This window comes from Vombatus ursinus, unplaced genomic scaffold, assembly GCF_900497805.2.
Source record: "Vombatus ursinus unplaced genomic scaffold, bare-nosed wombat genome assembly UNPS02015411.1, whole genome shotgun sequence".
NCBI classification, from domain to species: domain Eukaryota; kingdom Metazoa; phylum Chordata; class Mammalia; order Diprotodontia; family Vombatidae; genus Vombatus; species Vombatus ursinus.
In genome coordinates this window covers 1,494,011-1,517,247 of record NW_020955189.1, presented here as the reverse complement: position 1 = coordinate 1,517,247, position 23,237 = coordinate 1,494,011, and the positions used below count along the sequence as shown (strand labels likewise).

The window sequence follows — 23,237 nt, the reverse complement described above, 5'->3', positions numbered from 1 at the left end:
GAGGGGGCCCAGGCCAGCCACAGCTTCATTTCCCCCCAGCTGCACTCCTCTGGTCTTTTCCACCAGCCCCAGCCCACCGGCTACCTTCCCTTCTCAGGCCCCTACTCCTCAGCTTCCTGCTATGTCGTCTTCCTCCGTTAGATTGGAAGCTCCTTGAAGGAAGGGCTTCTTTTTCCTATTTCTATCTCCAGCACTTAGAGCTGACACACAGTAGGCATTTAACAAATGGCTGCAGACTGACTTTACCTAAAATTATACCAATGTATCATTAATGCATTTGGGTTAACAAGCATGCCTGGGACAGGTGCCCTGCGAAGTTCTCTTGGCCCTGTGCTGTCTGATACCATTGTCGACAACTTGAAAGGAGGCAGAGATGGCATGTTTGCTACAGGGAAGGATCAGGAAACAAGTCCACACCCTGCCACTAGGTGAAGGCAAGATGGTGGAGTCAAGATGGCAGAAAGAACTGAGCATTTCTGCTGAGCTCTCCCAACCCAACCCACTAAACAACTTTTTAAAAATGCCTCATCAGATTCTGAGAGGAACTCCAACACCTACAAGCAACTGTATTTCATTCTGCCAGCTTAGAGGACTGACTGAGAGGTCTGCCTGCTGCGCCAGCCGTGGAGCCTGGAGATAGCGGCAGCACAGCCCTTAGTGTCTACAGACGGGAAGGGAACTAAATACTTGGTCAGAAAGGTATTACAGAGGACCTCTGCACTAGGGGCAGAACCAGTGCCAGCTGGTAGCTTCTTTACCCATTACTCAGGGTGGAGAACAGTTACAGTCTGTGGTCACAAGGGAGCATAGGTCCAGAGCACAAAGCAGGAGGACAGTGACCAAACTCTTCCTGGATCACATCACTTTGGAAGTACCGAAAACTTACAGGCCCCCCAGATCGAGCCATCGCTCCCACATCAGTGAACAGAGCCCAACTGTAACATAAATTCTAAAGTCAAGAAATGAGCTGGAAAAATGAACGACAAAAAAAAAGCCTGACCAAGGAAGCTCAGGACACAAACTAAGAAGACAATGACATGAAAATATATACAAGCTAAGCCTCAAAGAAAAATGGAGATTGGACGTATGCCCAAAAAGAATCACTAGAAGAGAATTCACTGAGATTTAAAAAGAAAAAAAAAGGAGCAAAACATTATTTTAAAAATCAAAGAAGAAAGGCAGAGGAAAAACTGAGAAAATAAATGAGACCAATGCAAGAAAATTATGAACAGAGAATTAAAGCTTGCTCTAAAAGAGATACAAAACCTCCCTGAGGAAAAGAACTGCTAAAAAATTAGAACTGGTCAAATGAAAGCTAATGACTCCATGAGACATCAAGAAACAATTAAATAAAGTCAAAGACTGAAAAAAAAATAGAAGAAAATGTGAACAATCTCACTGGAAAAATAACTGATCTGAAAAACAGATTGAGGAAACATAATTTAAGAATTATTGGACTACCTGAAACTCACGATAAAAAAAAAAAAAGAACCTAGACATCAATCATATTTCAAGCAATTACGAAGGAAAACACCAGCCGTGGTCATCTCTTCCTCCAGACATGGCCCTACTAATCACTGTTATTTAATCTCTGTTCCTTCGCTTTGCTCCTTTTAGGTAAGTATTCTATCTAGTTAGCTGACTTCTGGTATATCACAGAACCAGAGAGCAAAACAGAAATTGAAAGAATCCATCTATTACTTCCTGGAAGAGATCCCAAAATGAAAATTCCCAGGAATAGTAAATCTAAATTCCAGAGCTCTTAAGTCAAGAAGAAGATACTGCAAGCAGCCAGAAAAAAACAATTCAACATGTGGCCCTATAGGTCCTCAAGTGTGGCCCTCTGACTGAATCCAAACTTCAAAGAATAAATCTGAGGAACCAGAGGGCCACATGTGGCCTCGAGGCCACAGGTTCCCCACCCCTGACCGAGAATAATCTAAATACTACAGGGGGAAATGTGGACATCTAATGAAATAGAGGGCTTTCAAGCATTCGTGATGAAAAGACCAGAGGTGAATAGAAAATCTCACATTCAAACACAAGACTCAAGAGAAGCATAAAAAGGTAAACATGAAAGAGAAACCATAAAGGACTTAATACTAAACTATTTACATTCCTATGTGGGAAGATGACACATGTAACTATTAAGAATTTCCTTCGGGTAGTTAGGAGGAGTCTACAAAGTCCTACACGGGCAGGAGGAGTCTATGTTGGGATGATCTCAAAAAAAGAATGGAAGGGTGAGAAAGAAGGGTTTACTGGGAGAAAAGGAGGGGAGAGAAATAATGGGGAAAATTTTCACGGAAGAAGAGGTGTATGAGAAAGAGATCTTACAACGGAGGGGAAAACTGGGAGAGCAGACAATGCTTGAATCTCACTCTTATCTGGACTGGTTCAGAGAAGGAGCAGCAAATATACACACACAGCTGGGTATAGAAATTCATCTTACCCAACAGGAAGTAGGAGGGGAAGGGGCTAATTGAAGTGTAAGGGGTAGTAAGGGGGTGGTTAGATTAAGGGAGGCAGGGATGAAAACCTGACTCTGCCACTCAACCAGTCCATCTCTCTTGGGGCTTGGTATGCTCATTGAAATGGAGATAATAATACCTACACTAACTCAAGAGTTATTGTAAAGAAAGAGCCCTGCAAACTATAAATCACTTTAGAAATGGGAGAGATCGTGCTTGTCATGTCAGTTAAATGACATAAAGTGGGGAAGGACAGCTGATGTATCACATGAAAGAGCAGGAATCCAAAATGATATTGGGCAAGTAGGATGTTACCGCTAATAAAATTAAACTTATACTGAGATAAATGAAAGTTCACAAAACCAGCTGCACAAAGTAGAAAAAGGGGTTAGTGTGTACTGGTTATCATTCATTTGAACTGGAGAGCTATGGAAGGAAGCCCAATGAGGCCACAGGGCAATAAGCCAAAGGAAAAAAAACTAAGGGGATTAAGAGCTCCATTCCCAGCTATGGTAAAGATGGAAAGAAGGGAGTGTTAGAACAGGGGTCCGAGTTCCCTAAAGGCCTTTACTTGGTGTGCTGATCAAGCCTAATCAATGGCGGTGTTTAGATGGCAAATGCTTCACAAAATGTCCTATCTCACCTGATCCTCACAATAATTCTGTGAAATCGACGCTATGATTTTCTTCATTTTATAGGTGGGAAAACTTAAAGCCCAGAGGTTAACTTTCTTACCCAGGGTCACACTTAGTAAGAGCCTTAAGGTCTTCCTGAATCTCCAGCCCAGTGCTCTATCTCTGTGCTGCCTAGTAACCCCATAAAATTAAAAAGGACTGTCACCTGAGATGCCATCTATTCCAATCCTTCCATTTTACAGATGAGAAAATGGAGGCGCCAGGGTTACATGACTGCTGTATAGTCATACAAGCAGGGAGTGGTAGAACTAGGATTTGAGTCCGGGGCTTTAATCTCAAGCCCTGTGATCTTCCCACTATTCCACACGGGGTAAATGTCAGGAGAAGAGGGACTGGAGAGGGGAGAGACTTGTAGGAGGGTGACCAATGGGCAGGGCCAGAACTAGGGTGGTGGCCACAAGTAAAGAAAAGGGGAGGGCCATGAGAATTGCTGTGGGGGCAAAGTCCACCAGATCCACTGGGTCGGGGAGATGTGGATGAGGGAGGGCTGGATGGCAGTGACACTGACAAAGACAGGCATGTTCCAGAGAGTGGCTTTGGGGTGAAAGACACACCTACAACTGCGCAGGACGCAGACCGTGCCGACCTCTCAAGCTGCACTGTCCTGGAACCCCAAATTCCCATTTCCCTTTACTCTCTCCCCAACTTGCGCACTCGAGCTCCCAATGCATTACCCAACTGCAACTGCCCACCCCAAAGCCCCCAAGTTCTCTTCAATGCCCAACCTGATGGTCGCTCTTCACTCCTCATTCTGTGTGATGCCACTGGCTGCCCTTTTCCTCCCGGATCCTTTCTCCTGGCTGACTACCCCCTGCCCATCTCCACTGCTGGCTCTTCATTCATATCCCTCCTGCCACGTGTGGACGTTCCTCCAGGAGTTCCTGAGCCATCTTCTCACTCCACGCTCTTCCTGGTGACCTGATCACCAGGGTTTAATTATCACAGATAATTAAAAGGGTTTAATTATCACAGATCGATATACCCTACCCTAGGCTCCTGACTGAGCTTGAGGGCCTCATCAGTAACTGCACACTGGACAGAGCTGTTAGCTAGTCACCCCGTCCAGCCACCCTGGACAGCTACAGAAGTCTAGGGCCGCAAAGCTATTAAACTGTGTGCGCCCTTCGGCCCAGTGATACCACCTCAAAGGGACCAATGAAAGAGGGAAGAGATACAGGTATGCAAAAATATTGATGGCACCTCTGTGGCAAGATGAAGAACTGGATCAGGTTCCAGGGGAATGGTTGAACAGGTGATGGTGCACGAATGTGATGGACCTGGTCTACTGATTATAAGAAATGATGAAGATGATGAGGATGGTTTAAAAAAACAAAAACAAAAACAGGAGATTTATATGAATGAATGCAGATGGATCGGGAAAACAATCTACACAACAACAACAATAATGTAAAGACATACAACTCCAAAGACTTCCGAACTCGTATCACTGACCAGCCACAACTCCAGAGGACTCATGACGAGACATTGTACCCACCTCCTGACAAAGAGTTAATGGAGATAATAACAGGACCTGCCCCCCCGCCCCAATGAGATCCTAATTGGAAAGCACTCGGCACAGCGCCCGGCACAGTGTGGAGGGAGGACGGGAATATGAGAGACCTGAGAGGAGAAGAGGGATGAAGACCTCACAAAGGTAGGCGCTACGGGAGTGGAGAGAAGGGAGCAGACGAAAGAGATTTTGGTTGTTGGTCAGTTGTTTCAGACTCTCCGTGACCCCACTTCTCGACAGAGATACTGGAGTGGTTTGCCATTTCCTTCTCCAGCTCATTTTACAGATGAGGAAACTGAGGCAGACAGGTGACTTGCCCAGGGCCACACGAAATTTTAGCTATTTTTATTACTGTTGTCATTACTGGATATGGCCAACACAGGAATTTATTTTGCTTGACTCCACCTGCTTAAAATAGGCGTATTGTTTTTTTTTCTTGCTTTTCCAATTGGAGGGAGAAGGAAGAGAAGGCAGATCTCTATTTGAAAAAAAAAATTAATTAAAAAAAAATCATGAAAGGGAAAATTTCAGAGAAACCAGAGATAAATTGTATGAACTGATGCAAAGTGAAGTGAACAGAACCTGGACAACAATTTAAAGAATAACACAGTAAAGGCAAAGACCTTTGAAAGACCTCAGAACACTGATCAATGGCAGTGAACAACCATGATTGCACAGAATGACGAAAGAGCACACCAGGTAGCCCTGGTGGCAGTGAATTCAAGATGCAGAGCAAGGCTTACGGGCCAATGTGATCTTTTTGTTTACTTGATAATACATATTTATTATGAGGGTTTTTCTTTTTCCAATTGCATGGTTAAGGTAGAAGGAAGAGAAGATGAATGTTTGTTAACTGACAATAAAATATAACTTTTAAAAAATGCCTTCCCTTTCCCGGGCCCAACGATCTCTGAGGTCCCTTCTGAGCTGAAGAATCTATGTTTCTGTGAAGAATTCAATTCCAAGAGACACATGCCGAACACTTACTCCATCATTCAATGCCCAGGTGCCAGGCTTTGGTTCTCGAGAGGAGTTAGAAATGTACACCAAGAAGTAGACGAGCAGACAGAAATAGGAAAGTGGAACCAGATTTTATGAAGGGGATCCTTTTATGACGGGGATTTGTTCTGGGAAGTTTGGATTCAGTCAGAGGGCCGCGCCTGAGGACCCAGAGGGCCACAACGTGGCCTCGAGGCCGCAGGTTCCTCACCCCTGCTCTAGACAAAGGACTGCTAGTGCAGGGAAAGGAGGGATCACTTTCAGCCTGGGTGACAAGGGTGAAGGCGTATGTCAAGGAAACTTCCAGGAGGAGAGGCCACTTGACCTGGCCTCAACACCAGCTGGAATGGAAATAAATCAAACTTGAGAGAAAAGGTCATTCCAGGCAGACCAAAAAATGTGCATCGGAGTCAAGCCCAGATCGAGAGGGTGGGGTGCTCCTGGGGAGCAGCAAAGCCATCCAGGCTGGCCAAAAACTGCTCACTCACCACAAGCTCGTGCTATTCTCTGACTCCTCCTGCCAGCACACACATTGAAGCCATGGCAACTTTCATGTCTGAGGAATGCACAGGGCCTTTGCTTGATAAGGGCCTTGCTGAGGGAGCCTGACCTGGGCAAGGGGGCAGAATTCACTAGAATCCCTCAAAAGGGGCAATAAATTCTTCATCCAAAGGGGATGAAGTAGCCCACTTGCTGTATTGAATAAAAGTGTTCTGTCCCAGCTGTTACATGGGAGGACATTCAAGGCGAGTGCCAGGGAGCACAAGAGTCCTAGGTCTTCTTCTGTCACCAATCAGCTGGAGAACTTTGGCTAAGTTGTTTCAACTCTCCACCCGTAAAAAGGGGACGTAGTCACGAGGCTGAAGATCTCTTTTTGGCTCTGACCTTAGACATCACCGAGTCAAACAACCGTGGTTAGCCAAAGTCCCACAGAATTCTAAGGGGAGTGGTATCCCAGGCTAAGAGAGTGGAAGCAGGCACTCACAGGCAGACTCAAGGCAGAGTGCTGGTGTGTTTGGGGTGGAGATTGGGGGAGAGAGGAGTTAAGTGGGGACAACCCTCTGACACAAGGACAGTGAGGGACCACTTCTTATAAGTCCAGCGTCCTTGTAGAGAGTGGATTGGATGACCTTAAGGAGAACACGGAACTTAAATTAGCCCCATGACACACTTGGGGGGACCGTGAAGAGACCAGTTTTAATGGAGCCAAAGGCTGGAACTGGGAGCTAATGACAAAGAAGGCCTAGGTGGACAGTCCTGTGAAAAAAAGCCAAAAAGCCATCTGAGGTATCTGGCCAGAAGCCAAAAGACGCTGTTGAAGGAGTCTCTCCACACCATCCCATCGATGGCGTAGAAGCCTGCTTCCCCTTCAGACAGCATGTGACGGCTCGTTCTCCTCTGCCTATCCCTCGCTACCCCTGGGCTGTTTCAAGCCACAGTGAGCTCAGGAACAAGTTCTCCTGGAGGTGCTGGACAACTCCTCCTTTGGATGTTCATAGAGAGCTTTCCTGCTTAGGTAGGGGCTGGGCTTGACTGGAGGGCCCTTCCAACTTTGAGCCAATAACTGGAAAAGGCATGAACAGCAGGTAGAGCCTGATTAGAATAGTCTGGCCTGAGGCAATACAGATCTGATTTAGTGTGGTGGCAATGAGGCTGGAAAGAGACAGGGAATACTTCACTTTAATTTGAAAATCTGATCTCATTTAAACATCAGCTATTGGTTCATTTCTCCAGAAAAACAGAAAGAACATAGTTAAAACCTTGACTGAGGTTTTAAACACTCTGGGCAGTTGGGATAAGTGGGAAGATTACAAAGATTTCAAGTACTAGGAGAGACTGTGAGCATTAACTATAAAGTTAATATCAATCAGGGTCAAATGCCGGCTCACATGTCTAAGTGTATCAGTGCCAGAGCAAAAACACATAAAGAGAAAGAAGTTCTGCTGGGAAATGTGAAAAATGTAATGTTCACGATCCTTCCACAAATCGGTGATCTCATCCACGTGTGGACTCTGCTCTCCGACGGTTCAATGGCAACCTCTCCATGCCTGCTTTTCCAGTAGGACTGTCATTAAGTATGTATAAAGGACCCCTGCTGTGCCAGGCTGTGCCAGACGCTGAGGAGGCAAAGGCCAGACAGGCACAGGTCCTGCTCTCAAGGAGCTCCCGTTCTACCAGGGAAGGTAACACACGAGTCAAGACGGAATAAATGCAAAGTAAAGACAAGGTGAGGTTGGCGCTAACAGGAAGGCAAGGTACATCCGCCAGCGAAACAGGGATTCTTCACGTCTGGCAGCCCACGCAAGAAGAGACCCATTTTCTGCCCAAGGCTGGATGAGCGCCACGGGGGGCCCAGGGAGGCTCAGTTCCTCTGGAGAAAGCCCAGCCCACTCCTGCTGCAGGTTCACTGTTACAGCAGGCAGCCAAAATCTGCCTCCTTGTGCCACCACACAAGACCTCTGCAGGAGAGCCCTCAGAGGCCCATTTAATACAATGCCCACAACTTACAGAAGAAGAAATGACCAGGGTCACAGGGCAGCCAGAAAGAGCCGAGCCGCTGTCATTCCTGGTTCTGACCTCGGCATGGAAATCTGCTAAACACCTGCAGCCCTGGCCCGGCCCCTGAATCATGGCCGTCCTCAAAAGCAATCAAGGAGAAGAGTAGAAAGGGCTGGAGATCAGATCCAAGTCTCACTGCTGGGGTAACTGCAGGAAGCTCACCGGACCTAGTTCAGTTTAATTTCTTTTTCTCCAAAATGGGGGGTGCTGCTTCGTGAGCCATGGTGACAAGACGCCACCTAACTGTGTGCTCACGTTCTCATCCTAAGCCACGAGTGGTCCGAGGCAGAATGCTGGATGGGGGAGTCAGATACCTCGCAGTATGAGGCCAGGGGGATGTCACATGACCTCTCAGCCTCAGTTTCCTTTTCTCTAAAACGGGTGATAACGATAGCACCTACCTCCCAGGGCTGAGGTGAGGCTCCAATGAGTAGCAGGCAGAGTGATCTCACACTCTGGTTCTTTACCCTGAAGCTGATTTGTTACCTGATCAAGTCACTTCAACTTTCTGTGCAGCAGCTTCCTGGTCTGAAAAATGGGTGTAATGCTGCTTGTTTTGTCTACTACAGACTGGGAGGAGAGCACTTGGTCAATGGGAATCATTTCAGAAACCGTCACAGGAGGAGGAGACGTGAGCTGCTCGCTGCGTGGCAATATTCCTCGTTGTCGATAATGGGGACAGGATGGGAGTCTGGGTCTCTGACTGTCAAGGCAGAGCCCAGGAAGAGAATCAGTAGGAGGTCTGGCAGGACGCTGCCCTTCCAGGGAGCTCGAGTCCTCCAGGGAGACCAGCCTGTCTTCTCTCGTCCCAGTGCTCGAATCTGTTCTTCCCATGTGATCCTATGGTTCCTCCCAGCTCTGTGCTCTGAGGCAGAGGTCTCTGGTGGGACATGGGAACGTAGAGCTATGTATTCATTTTGGAGAGCACCGGCCCTCCCTCCCGAGGTCACCTTCACAGTCCTGAGGTATGGGAGGGAGGAAGGACGGCTCTACACCAAGGCCCTGCCCTGACAGGGATGTTCTCTGCTCATTTATTCACTTCCAGTTTCCTCCTGCTGAGTTCAGTGGATGTCTGGATGATATTATCTCGTTTTAAGCACCCACAGAAAACGAACAGGCAGCCTAACAATTCCTACAAAGATACCACAGGTCTAAGATAACAAGGACGTGCCAGCCAACCGGAAGCAAATAACAGAAAAGCCAAGGAGAGTGATGGGAAACGGCGGGGCTCTGGATTCCAAATGGAGACTCTCTGTCTCCTGGTGACCTGCTGACCTGAGGCGGGGAGGGCAGACAGGGATGGAGAGAGTCCAGGCTCAGCGGCACTGGCATGATTCAGGTGAGAATGTCTGGAGATCAGAAGACAGATGGACAGGTCACCTGGAAGAATCCATCCACACCCGCCCCCCGTGACCGGAAGGCTCAGCCGGCATGGAGGCTGTCCCTATGTGACAAAAGGAAATTCAGGAAAAGAGAAAAGCAACTGGTTTTACCACTCCCAAGCCATCACTGTTGACGTCAGGCGGCTCAGGCATTTCAAAAGGACACAGGCCCTTAAATATGTGGCAAAAATTTGTCAGACAATTTGACCCTCCCCTCCAAGGGCGGCCTGCCCCTTCCTTTAGACTTGTGCTAAGCTGCAGGCTCCCGGACGAAGAAGCCTCGGGCCGCAGGGAACTGGGTTGCTTCTTCACAGGCAGCCTTTCCTGAACAAAAAGATTCCAATCAGAATTCCATTTCCAGCCCTGCTCCTCCTTGGCCTCTCTGAAGCCTCGGACACTGTCCATCCCTCTCTCCTCCTTGGTCCTCACTTCTCTCCAGGTTTTCAGGACGCCCGTCTCTCCTGGTTCTCCTCCCGCCTCTCTGACCTTGACCTTGGCTCCTTCTCTGGCTCCTTTGGTGGACCCTCCTCCAGGTCACGCCCTCTCACCACAGGTGTCCCTCAGGGCTCTGTCCTGGGCCCTCTTCCCTTCTCCTTCTCTACCATTTCACTAATGGTCTCATTAGCTCCCATTTCTATGCTGAGGATTCTCAAATTAATGACCTTCAGTCTCCCATCTCCAACTGGATGTTCCACAAACATCCAGAACTTAACATGGCCAAAACTATGCTTGTTATCTCTCCCCCCCATACGTTCTCCTCTCCCTAACTCCCCATGCCCGTTGAGGGTACCACCATCCCTCCAGTCATCCGTCAAAATGTAGTCTCACACCCCTCAGAGCCAAGCTGTTGCCAAGGCCTGTTGATCTTACCTCTGTTACATCTGTTTCATTAAATGAGATAATAATTCTAAAGCACCTGGTACATAGTAAGGGCTCTATAAACTTTAGCTATAAGTCCCAACTAAAATTCCACTTTCCCCCCAAAGCCTTTCCCAATCCCCTTTGATTCTAGTGTTGATTATTTCTGATTTATCCTGTAGATCTTGTGTGTGCAATGTTATTTTTATGTTGTTCCCCCAGTACAGAGAAATGGGGCTGCTACTTTCATGTGGGATGGCCAAGGCAAAGTACAAATGGAAGCAGGATCCCACAGAGATGGGGAGGTCCTCTGGATGCTTCCGTCTGCAGATGTTGCTATGCTGGCTGCATCAAGCCCAAGAATGAGACCCATAACCACACCCAAGAGTTCTACCTAACCAAAGAGCTGGAAACTGAGGGGATGCCCATCAATGGGGGAATGGCTGAGCAAGTTGTGGTATATGAATGTGATGGAACATTATTGTGCTATGAGAAATGATGAGCAGGCAGACTCCAGAAAAACCTGGAAAGACTTGTACGGTCTGATGCTGAGTGAAATGAGCAGAACCAGGAGAACATCGTACACAGTAACAGCCACACTGTGCGATGACTAACGTTGATAGACTTGGCTCTTCTCAACAATAAATGATCTAAGACAACTCCAAAAGACTCATGACGGAAAATGCTCTCCACATCCAGAGAAAGAACTATGGAGTCTGAATGCAGATCGAAGCATATTACTTTCCCTCTTTTTTCTCTCTCTGATTCCTCTTTCACGACATGACTAATGCGGAAATATGTATATGATATGATATGATATGATATGATATGATATGATATGATATGATGTGATATAATGTGATATGATATGATATAATACATGTATAGTCTGTATCAGATTTCGGGCCATCTTGGGGAGGTGGGGGGGCAGGGAAAAATCAGAACTCAAAATCTTAAAAAAGTGAATGCTGAAAACTAAAAATTAATTAATTAATTAATTGAGAGAGTTCTGCCTAGCCATCTATACTGGAAAAGCCAAGTGGATAAAGTATGGGAAGCAGAGTAATATGACAGAAAGGCCCTGTATTGGGAGTCAGGCTCTGGGTTTGAATTCAACCTCGGGGACTTAGAATACCTGGGACAAATCCCTTAGCCTCCTTGAGCCTTCATCTCCTGAGGGGTATGCCATAAAGCCTCTCCCTAAAACAAATGGCCATCATTGCATACCCAGGTTGCTCCTGAGTCACAGAATATAACTGCTTCAGAAGAATTAAAGAGCATTTAGAAGAACCGAAGCACGTGGTGCACATAAGTAGCCTACAACATATTGCCAACACAGAGTTACAGGGGACAAGGGATATAAATGACGAATACGGAGGACATGAACGATCAGAAAAGGACACAGGCAGGCACACAGCAAGGACACAGGGGAAAACACAGCTCCAATGCTTGACCAGACCCCATACTACAGCAGAGATTGAGGGAAAGGATTCTAGCACAGTGAAACTGACCTCCACCTTCACCACTCCCTAAGGAGGACTTAGGGAAGAAAGATGAGTCACACAGATGAGACCATCTGGTTCTGCACTATCAAGCAAGCAATCATTAAGCACCTTGTGTGTGCCAGGCACTGGGCTGGGGATGGGGTTATGAGTACCGAGAACAAAACTACCCCCATTTGCTATGAGCTTACATTCCAATGGGAGACACAAGTACATAAAAATGCATACAGCATGAACAGAAAGTTACCAAATAAATTCACACAGAGAGAAGAGTTAAATACGAAGGTGTTTGGGAGGGAAGGCATAAGCCACTGGAGGGATATAGAAAGATTTCATGAAAAAGATGGTGCCCAAGCTGCATTTTAAGGAGAAGAGAGACTCTCCAAGACAGAGGAAGGAATCGACCCCAGGCATGGCAAGACACCTAGTGCCAAGGCGCAGGGATGAGGAGGAGAGAGGCCAGTTGGACTGAGGTGCAGAAAATAGGAGTGCGTGCCATTGGCAGGCGGGGGGGGGCCCGAGACGGGGAGAAAATTTGGAACTCAAAATCTTGTGAAGGTGAATGTTGAAAACTAAAAATAAATCAATTTGTTTTAAAAAGTGGAAGGAGTGATGTCCAATGAGTCTGGGGAATGGGCTGGGCCAGGTAACTAGGGCTTCAAAACCCACTAGGAGATTCCATTTTCTTGCAGAGGCCAGAGGAAGCCCCTGGAGCTGGAGGTGCAGGGGAGTGAAACACGCTTAGGAAGTCACTTTGGCAGCAGTCTGTAGAACAGACTGGACAGGAGAGAGACCAACAAGGAGGCATTTCTACATCTAAGCACGAGGTGATGAAGGCCTGAACTCCATGAAAGGGCAGGAGAAGGGAGTCAGACACAAGAGATGTGAAGGTAAACGTGGCAAACTGTGGTGACTCCCTGGATCCATGTGAGGAAAAGCGAGCAGCTGGGGGATGCTCCGATGATAAAAATGAAGCACTAAGACTGGAGGAGGGGGCGGCCGCCCTGTGGGTCCTGGGGGAGAAATAGGGAAGTCTGGAGAAGAAGAGGGTTTGGGGGACAGATAATGAGTTCTGTCTTAGATGTGATGAACTGAAGACTCCGGGAGTCACCTGCATAAAGGTGACGGTTAAACTCATGGGAGCTGACGAGGTTACCAAGAGAACACTCACATCAATGAGACTGAGAAGACATCAAAGAATCAACTGACACCTGTCCAGCATGCCCACTTACCTGCTCCTTTAGTGTAGGTGGATGGACCCACTCCCCCGTCACCCACCGGCCCCTTTAATAAACAGGCAAAATACCTCCTGGCCTTGAGATCCAAGAGGCACGGATCTGCCCTTCACTGGCTGTGTGACTGCACTAAGTCTTCTTTCTTCCCTATCTCTCAAAGACAATGGTGCTGGAGGAGATGGGTTTTTGAGGTTCCTTTCAGCTCTGAAAGCCTAGTTGGAGGATCCTTCTAGCTCTAACCTTCTGTCTATGGGGTCAACACAAACTCCTCCAGCATCTACAATCCTTCACAACCTGGTCCCACCCATCTTTCTGGCCTGGCTGGGCCTCTACGCTCCATTCCACGGGCTCTCTATCTCCCATCTGGACAGGTCTCACACCATCTCTGGTACACTCTTCATCCTCACCTCCACCTTCCTTTAAAGCTCAAACCAAGCACCAGCTTACACATGACGCCTTCTTGAGGCCTCAAAGCTGGGAGAGCTGGCTGATACACTGCCTGACAGAGCCAGGATCCACAAGGGTCTCAACAGGCTAATGCATGCAGCTGAATCGAACATGATGGCATCAAAAAGGATAAATTTAAAGTCTTCCATTCGGTACCAAAAAATCAGCTGCACCAGAATAAGATAGAGGAGTCAAGGGTTAGAAGGCAGTTGTTCTGAAAAAGATCTGCTCTTAAATTGTATTATACAGCAGCAATCATCAAAATTGCTTGGGACTGGCTAAGAAATAGAGTGGTAGATCAGTGGAATAGGTTAAATATGCAAGACACAGTAGTCAATGACTATAGTTATCTATTATTTGATAAACCCAAAGACCCAAGCTTCTGGGATAAGAACCCACTCTTTGACAAAAACTGCTGGGAAAACTGGGAAACAGTATGGCAGAAACTAAGCATAGATCAAAATCTCACATCATATACCAAAATAAAGTCAAAATGGGTTCATGATTTAGATAGAAAGGCTGATACTGTAAGCAAACTGGGAGAGCAAAGAATAGTTTACCTATCAGATTTATGAAGACTAGAAGAATTCATGACCAAACAGGAGATAGAGAACATTACGAAATGCAAAATGGATAATTCTGATTACATTAAACTGAAAAGTTTTTGCACGAACAAAGCCAATTCAACCAAGATTAGAAGGAAAGTAGAAAACTGGGAAAGAATTTTTACAACCAGTCTCTCTGATAAGGGCCTCATTTCTAAAATATATAGAGAATTCAGTCAAATTTATAAGAATACAAGTCATTCTCCAACTGATAAATGGTCAAAGGATATGAATAGCCAGTTCTCAGATAAAGAAATTAAAGCTACCTACAGTCATATGAAAAAATGCTCTAAATCACTATAGATTAGAGAAATGCAAATCAAAACAACTCTGAGGTACCACACTACACCTATCAGATTGGCCAAGATGACAAAACAAGAAAATGATAAATGTTGGAATAGATGTGGGAAAACTGGAACACTAATGCATCGTTGGTGGAGTTGTGAACTGATCCAACCGTTCTGGAGAGCAATTTGGAACTATGCCCAAAGGGCTACAAAAATGTGCATACCCTTTGACCCAGCAAAAGCACTTGTAGGGCTGTATCCCAAAGAGATCATACAAATGGGAAAAGGACCCACATGTACAAAAATATGTATAGCAGCTCTTTTTTCTGGTGGCAAAGAACTGGAAATTGAGGGGATGCCCATCAATTGGCGAATGGCTGAACAAGCTGTGGTATATGAATGTAATGGAATACTATTGTGCTATCAGAAATGATGAACAGGCTGACTTCAGAAAAACCTGGAAAGACTTGTACGGACTGATGCTGAGTGAAGTGAGCAGAACCAAGAGAACGTTGTACACAATAACAACCACGTTGTGTGATGACTAATGTTGATAGATTCAGCCCTTCCCAGCAACACAACGATCCAAGACATCTCCAAAGGCTTCATGATGGAAAATGCCGTCCACATCCAGAGAAAGAACGATGGCGTTTGAATGCAGATCGAAGCATGCTATTTGCTATTTTTTCTCTTCTGTTGAGTTTTGTTTCCTCCTTCTGGTGGTTCCTCCTATTGCTTCTAATTCTTACAACATGACTGATGTGAAAATATGTTTAATAGGAACGTATATGTAGAGCCTATATTAGATCGCGTGCTGTCTTGGGGAGGGAGGGGGAGAAAAATTTAAAACTCAAAAGCTTATGGAAGTGATTGTTGGTAAATCAAAATAAATTTATTTATATAAAAAAAGGATCTGCTGCTGCTAACAACAACAGCAACAGAAGCAGCAGCAACAGCGAGCGTTCAGACGCACCTGAAGGGTTGCCAAGCTTCCAGCAAAGAGCATCTCATTTAAGCCTCACAGCTACCTTGGGAGGTAGGTGCTATTATTATCCCCATTTTACAGATGAGGAATCAGAGGTAGACAGAGGTGATACAGGGAATAACCAGGGTCATACAGCTCCTACATGTTTGAGGCCAAATCTGAACTCGTGCTCTTTTTGACTGCAGGTCTGGCGCTCTACCCCTGCACCACTGATCTGCCTGGGGGAGCCCTAGCACACCACAAGTTTATGACAACGAAGCAGTGTGATGTAGGAACCCAAAGCACTAATGAGCTGCTCCGCTTCCACCCTGTTCTTGCCTAGCTCCCACCGTCCTCAGCCTTTGGCTGACCACCCAAGACCACAGTAAAGCGTGGGGGGGAGGGCAAGCTCGCGCTATGGCTGAAGGTCAGGGAGTGACTGTCCAGAAGAGCCAGCTAGGATGGGGAAGGGCCTGGGGTCCGTGGTGGGAGGATGTGGTGAAAGAACCGGACACATTTAGCCCGGTGAAGAAGAAACTCTGGACTTGAAGGCTGCCTTCAAATATGTGCAGAACTGTCATGGGATCAAGGGATTGGGCTTGTTCTGATCCAGAATAGCAGAAGCAATGGGACCCATTTAGGCTGGACAGCAGGAAACCACCTTCTTTAACAAGGAGTGCCACCCCAAAGCGGGATGTGCCACCTGCCTCCGAGGCTTCAAACAGGCGGGCTGGATGCTTGTCAGGCATGTCCTTGGCTCCCCGGCACCAGATCCAGTGCCTGGCATGTAGGTGTATGATAAACGGGGGTCACTAATTGAGGCACACCACACACACGTGCTAGCTGGTAAGTTTTCCTGCCTGTCGTTGGGGGGATTCCCTGTGGCTAGTAAAATTCCTTTATTGCTGGATGGCTGTGGGGGCACAGCTGACCCACCTTTCTGCTCAGGAAGCCACCTCAGGAATTCATTATGTGGAACACAGTGCTCTCCAGAATCAGAAATGTAATGAGTGTCCGTGAGAAAACTGACAGGCCCGAGTAGAGGACAGGAGGTGTCCCAGCAAACCAGCAGCAAGCCCCACTTCAGCAAACCAGAGGGAAATCCTGAGCCCCAGGGTGGTGGAACAGGCGAATGCCAACACCAAGACACCCCCCCCCCAAGTCAGTGCCTGAGCACTGGCAGGGGAACCGATAAATACCAGCTCAGGAAACCACCACACGCAGCAGCGTTCTCCAGAAGCCAAATCTCTCAGTGCTTCAGCACAACTCCAGCCTGGCAGACATCCTCCAGCAGCCAAAATTGGAGTGTTTTAAAGAAGCCCAAGGGAACAGGCATCCTCCCCACCCCCACCCTGAGAACTCCAGGGCTGCTGACCCCAGCTCAGCACCAGGTAAGCTGCTAGTAGACCCCTACAGCCTCCAGCTGCCAGCACCTAAGGCCCCAGCACACAAAGCCAGTGACCAAGTCCCAGGCTCCCAGCATAAGAAACTTGTGTCAGTGCCTTCTGCACTCCAGCAGGAGAGCTCAACTTTAAAAGCCAGGAAACAGGCAAACACCATGAGCAGAAAGCAGAAACGGGCAATGACCACAGATTCTCTTTGGGGACAGGGAAGATCAAGGCACAAATTCAGAAGAGGACAATACTGTCAATATGCCCACATCTGAAACCTCAAAGGGGAATATGAACTGGTCTCAAGCCCAAAAAGCCTTCTTGGAAGAGCTCAAGAAGGATTTTAAAAGTCAAATAAGAGAGGCAGAAGAAAAATTGGGAAAGGAAATGAGAGGTATGCAAGAGAGAGCCAACAGTTTAGAAAAGGAAGGACAAAAATTGACTGAAGAAAACAAGTCCTTAAAAAATACAATTGGCTAAATGGAAAAGGATACACAAAAACTCACTGAAGAGAAGAACTCCTTAAAAAGTAAAACAGGCCAAATGGAAAAGGAGGTACAAAATCTACAGAAGGAAACAATCCGTTAAAAATTAGAATTGGGCAAGTGGAAGCTAATGACTCTGAGATATCAAGAATCAGTCAAACAGAAACAAAAGAATGAAAAAATAGAAGAAAACATAAAATACCTCATTGGTAAAACAACTGACCTGCAAAATAGATCCAGGAGAGACAATTTAAAAATTATTGGTCTACCTGAAAACCATGATGAAAAAAAGGGCCTGGACAGCATCTTTCAAGAAATCATCAAAGAAAACTGTCCTGAGGTCCTAGGACCAGAAGGTAAATTAGTCATTGAAAGAATCCACAGATCACCTCCTGAAAGACATCCCAAATTGCAAATGCCAAGGAATGTTGTAGCCAAATTCCAAAATCACCAGGAAAAAGAGAAAATACTACAAGCAACCTGAAAGAACAATTTAAAAATAATGGAAACAGTCAGGATTACGTAGGACTTTGTAGCTTCTACATTAAAAAATGGAAGGGCATGGAATATGATATTCTGTAAGGCAAAGGAACTTGGATTACAACCAAGGATCAACTACCCAGTGAAACTTATCATAATCTTTCAGGGTAGGAGATGGACATTCAACAATATTGGGGACTTCCAAACTTTCCTGATGAAAAGATCAGAGCTCAACAGAAAATTTGATCTTCAAATACAAGACTCAAGAAGGACATAAAAAGGTAAACAGGAAATAAAAAAGTAACATGTTATTAATAAGGGCAAACTTGTTTACATCCCTACAAGGGAAGATGACACTTCCCTTGTAGGGATGTAAACCCTTAAGAACTGTTATCATTATTGGACATTTAAAAGGACAGACAGGGGGGCATCTAGGTGGCGCAGTGAATAGAGCTCTGGCCTTGGAGTCAGGAAGACCGGAGTTCAAATCCAGCCTCAGACACTAAACACTTACTAGCTGTGTGACCCTGGGCAAGTCGCTTAACCCCAGTCGCCTCACGGAAGAGTAAAAAAAAGAGATAGACAGAGGGTGTGGGTATAAGTTGACTTTGATGTGATGATAAAAAAAATCTAATCAAGTGGTGAAAAGGGATTGTTCTGGGAGAAGAGGAAAGGAGGAGGCAGACAATGACAAATTACATCACAAAAAAAAGCACAAAAACTTATTACAGTGGGGGGGAAAGGGAGGGAGATGAACATTGTTTGAACCTTACTCTCATCAGATTTGGCTCAAGAAGGGAATAATATCAGTTAGGTAGAGAAATCTGACTTACCCTATAGGAAGCAGAGGGGGAAAGGAGAAAGAAAAGGGCGGGGGTGCATAGAAGGAAGGGGGCAGACTAAGGGAGAGGTGGAGGAAGCGGGGGAAGGGGATGGAGAGAAAGACTGATAGTAACTGTGGATGCGAATGGGATGAACTCTCCCATAAAACAGAAGAGGACAGCAGAGTGGATTAAGAACCATAATCCTACAGGATGCTGTTTAAAAACCTGGAAAGACTTACATGAACTGATGCTGAGTGTGCGAGACTGACTTTGACAGACTTGGTTCTTCTCAGCAATACAAGGATCTTAGACAACTCCAAAAGCCTCACAATGGAAAATGCTACCCACAGCCAGAGAAAGAGCTCTGGAGTCTGAATGCAGACGGGAGCAGGCTATTTGCTCCGCTTTTCTTTTGTTGTTTTCCTTCTTGTTTCTCGTGGTTCCTCCCATTAGTTCTAATTCTTCTTTACATCATGACTAATGTGAAAATATGCTGAACATGAATGTATAAGTAGAGCCTACATCAGATTGTGCACTGTCTTGGGGAGGGGGAGAAAATCTGAAACTCAAAATCTTATGGAAGTGAATGCTGAAAACTAAAAAGAAATTAATTAATTATAAAAAACAAAAACAAAACAAAAAACCAAGAGCCCCAGGGACAAGAGCTGGCCTGGGGGGGGGGCGGGGGGGGCCTTGCCCGTCATTTATCTAAGTGAGTTCCTGTAAGCCAAGTCACCTCTCATCCTCAGTTCCTCATCCTGGTTCTCCCATTCCCATCATGCTGTTTGTGTCACTGCCAACATACTCTTGGGGCATCCTTGCCCTCCTCAAAAAGATTAAATGGCTCTTCGCTGCCCGAGTAGGAGGAAGATCTCACCCTTTCTGGAATCATGGTCCCGTCTGGCAATCTAATGAAGCCTACATCTCAGGACAATGCTGCTCCTGTTTTTAATTCAGAAGGGAAAGAAATGCCACATTTCGGAAAGAGCTTAGTGAAAATAAAGGCCCAATTCTTTTCCCACTCAAGTGTCCAGATTCCCCCTTGAAAGCTATTCACCATCTGCAAGGCTCAGATGTCCCAGCTGAGAAAAGAATGCACTCCAGCTGCTTCTCACCTTGTGGCTTCCCCAGGGAGCTTTACTTGGTGCTCTCAACACCTACCTCGTGCCCCTTCTCTCTACCAGGCCTGCCATCTCACTTGCTCCTTTTTCCTCCACTGAATCTGTACAGGGCATCTGCCCAGATCCAGTGGAGGCGGACACAGGTTCTACATGTCAATCCTTCCTCCCTCTCTCAAGGGCATATCCAAGGGCCTTCCCTCCCTGACAAGGCATCCATCCTTCCCTCCCTGAACCTCCTACACTTCCATCATTTGAGACCCTGTCTGATACATCCCACTGTCCAAGGAGCTACTTGAGGGTAAGAAGGAGGTCATTCTCTTCTTCCTATTCTGAGCCCCAAGCACACAGTAGGTACTTTGTATCACTACACTCAATCTGCATCCCTGCAGATGCTCGATATATGCTGCACCAACAAAACAGTAATGATGCTGTTGTGAGGGACGAGCTCTATCAAATACAACAATCAGCACAACCTGTTATATTAGCAAGCAACTGGAGAGAAAGTCGACGTCCACGTGCTGGGAAGCATGGCCGGGCAGCAGATGACGTGTGACAGACACAAAGGGACAGAGGCCGAACCACAGAGCTGACCGTGCAGAGGGAAATCAGCAGGGCCTACAGACACAGACAGCGACAGCCACCAGGCAGGAGCAGAGGAGCCGGAAGGGACCTCAAGGAGTGTGGCTAGGATGTGCCTGGAGCCCCTGCAGGGAGGGAGGAGGCAGGACCTAACCCGGCCACTAGTGCAGGACCCTGCAATCCTGCCAGATTCACCTCCATTTCCTATTTCACTTCCAGCCCTCACACGCTGTCCAAGTAAAAGCTGTTCACTGAAATTCATGGGGTCTTCAAAGAGGAGGAAGATTTGTAGATCTAGGAAAGAGATGCTCTTGTTTTTGCCAACGTGCTCTCTGCCATCTCACAAGGTGAGCTGCCCCCAAAATGAATGGGCCACCCTAAAAGGAAATGAGATTTCCAAATGAAAGCTGGATCAACACCTGTCAGGAGTAATGTCGAGGGGGCTCATGCATGCAACGATGGACTAGACTCAGAGCCCGGAGCTGGGAGTCTCTAACGTTAAGTGATATGGCAACTACAGGGTTTTGAACAAAACCAACAAGTCCAAGGTCCCGGGAAGATGATTACTTGCTATAAAGAAAACCAAGGCCCAAGAAGACATTGTCCTGGTGCACGGCCACAGAGGAAGTCCTGGGACCCAGGGGCTTCTGATTCCGAGCCAGTAGCAATCTCACCCGCTCTATCAGGCTACTGCTCACTGTTACTTATAAAAAGTGATCACAAAGTATTCTGGCCGGAAGAAGCCTTACCAAGTACCTAGCCTATATATATATATATATATATATACATATTATTTTTACAAATACAGCTGATACCAGCAGGAGGGACCTCGCCCAAGGCTGCAGGGGTGGAGACAGCATTTGAACCTAGCTCAGACTTCTGTCTCCAAGTGCAATAATCTGCTCCCATAGATGTGGTCAGATGGAGGCAGGAGGAGATGGGAGAAGGAAGATGAAGGGGCAGAAAGAATGAAAAAGAAAGCTCTACAGAACCAGAAAAGAATCACACCCACCCCCTTGGAAGCAGACTGGGTGAAACCACAGGTTTCACAGGGCTGAGAGCAGGAAGAGACTTAGCAAAAATCACCCAACCTCCCCCCCCATCCCTGCCCACTTTCAGATGAGAAAAAGTGTGGCTGGCCCCACACCGCCCAGGTGGGAGAAGAAAAGGCCGAGAAGCGTCAAGCCCAGCTCCCCTGGAAGGCCTGAAGGAGGGGAGGAGAGCCCCCCCAAGCCTCCAGGGCTGAGCCGCTCTGCTGAGCTGGGGCAAGACCAGGACCGCACATTTGAGAAGAAGCAGCTTCATACTCACGGGAACGATGAGCCCTTGCCAAGTCAATAAATTAGCTTCATCAACCTGGATGTTACGGAAGTTTTTCATCCCACACTTGCGGATTTCCTCCAGCTCCTGTGGACCAACAAAAGAGAAATAAACACGAGCTCAATACGAACACCCTGTACTTCAGCCCCTCCCCACGATTCCGATGCTCCTGAGAGTGGGGACCTGGGCTCCACCAGAGAGAGCGCGAGGGCAGGCAGAGTCAGGTGGGGGGGCCTGTGCACAGGCTCACCAGAGGAAACACCAGAATACAATAACCCACCAGGGAACAAAGAGCAAGGCAGAGCAGGGCAAGATCACTTCTGACTGGGGGGGGGGGGGGGGTCACAAAGGTAGGCGGGTGGGTGAGGCATTCCACAGAGAGAGATGCCAGCAGAGGAAACTGCAGGGACTGGAGCAGTGCGAGGACAGTGCGGAGCGTGTCTGGCAATCGCCACGTGTGGCCCGAGAGGCCATCGTAGAAAATCAGGTTGGTTCGGAGCCAGATGGTGGCAGGCCTTTACCGATCAAAATTCTTCTCTGACTCGCAAGACTGAACAGCTCTAACTGAACGAACCATAACCCAACTTTGACAGGGGGCAGAAAAGAAAACAGTGAGACAGTCTCTAGGTGGTGAACCAGGCCCCGAGAAGTACAACAAATTGCTTTGCCATGTTATTTCCATAATTTGACCTATTCTCAATAAACGAACTGAGAACCTTCTCTTGACAGAGCTAGCAACAATGACAACACGAATTTGTATGGAGCCTCCTGTATTCTGGGCACTGTGGTCAGTGCTTTTCAAATACTAACTCACTGGATCCTCACGAGACTGAGAGTTGGTATTATCATGCCCATTTTAAAGAAGAGGGAAACTGAGACTGAGAGCGGTCACCGGACTTGCCCAGGGTCACACAGCGAGGGTCTGGGGCTGGGTTGCACTGAGGTCTTCTGGACTCCAGGCTCAGCTCTCTAAGCCGCTGCACCGTAAAAAATTCCCATTGTTCACAGGTTAACTGGAGGTCAAGATTCTAAATGAGACCTTGTGGGACTCTGGAAGTGTGGAAGCCCTTCTCCCCCACTAGCAGGGGTAGAGAAGCGTCAAACAGACCAAATACTTCCCTATTAGCACTTAGGTGGCGGGAAAGCAGCAGGGCTGGAGGTCAGCCAAAGTCGCCGGCCTTCTCGCCTGCAGATACATGCAAGTTCATGGCAGGCCAGAAAGGGCACATGGAAAACAGTCGAGGCCGATAAGCTCTCAGTGACGTAGCTTTGTAGTTGAGCCTCGTTTTTTCTTCATCTGCCAAACCAGAATTCTTTTTGCCCTCTCTACACCCCAGGCCTAGTGTGGGTAAAATGCTTAGCAAACATTACATTGGGAGGCAAATGTATTCTAATCATTATAATCATGCAAGACAACTCGAAAACACAAATACCAAAATTTTTCCCAATCCTTAATCCCAGCTGTGGCTCAGCTGGCTTCTTTTCTAGTTCTCTCTCCTCATCCTTCTAGTCCCAGATTGCAA

General features: G+C 46.9%; 1 protein-coding gene across 1 annotated transcript in view; it reads right to left on the bottom strand.

Annotated features, from left to right (window-relative positions):
- UBE2L3 (ubiquitin conjugating enzyme E2 L3) overlaps nucleotides 1-22,188 on the bottom strand; it is a 41,899-nt gene extending 19,711 nt beyond the window's left edge. The window contains exons 1-2 of the mRNA XM_027847498.1: nucleotides 22,125-22,188; nucleotides 21,706-21,833 (exon numbers count right to left, since the gene is read on the bottom strand). Coding sequence (XP_027703299.1) covers nucleotides 21,706-21,833; nucleotides 22,125-22,188 — 192 coding nt within the window. The remainder of the gene's footprint in view (nucleotides 1-21,705; nucleotides 21,834-22,124) is intronic.
- Between the last annotated feature and the right edge of the window lie 1,049 nt (nucleotides 22,189-23,237).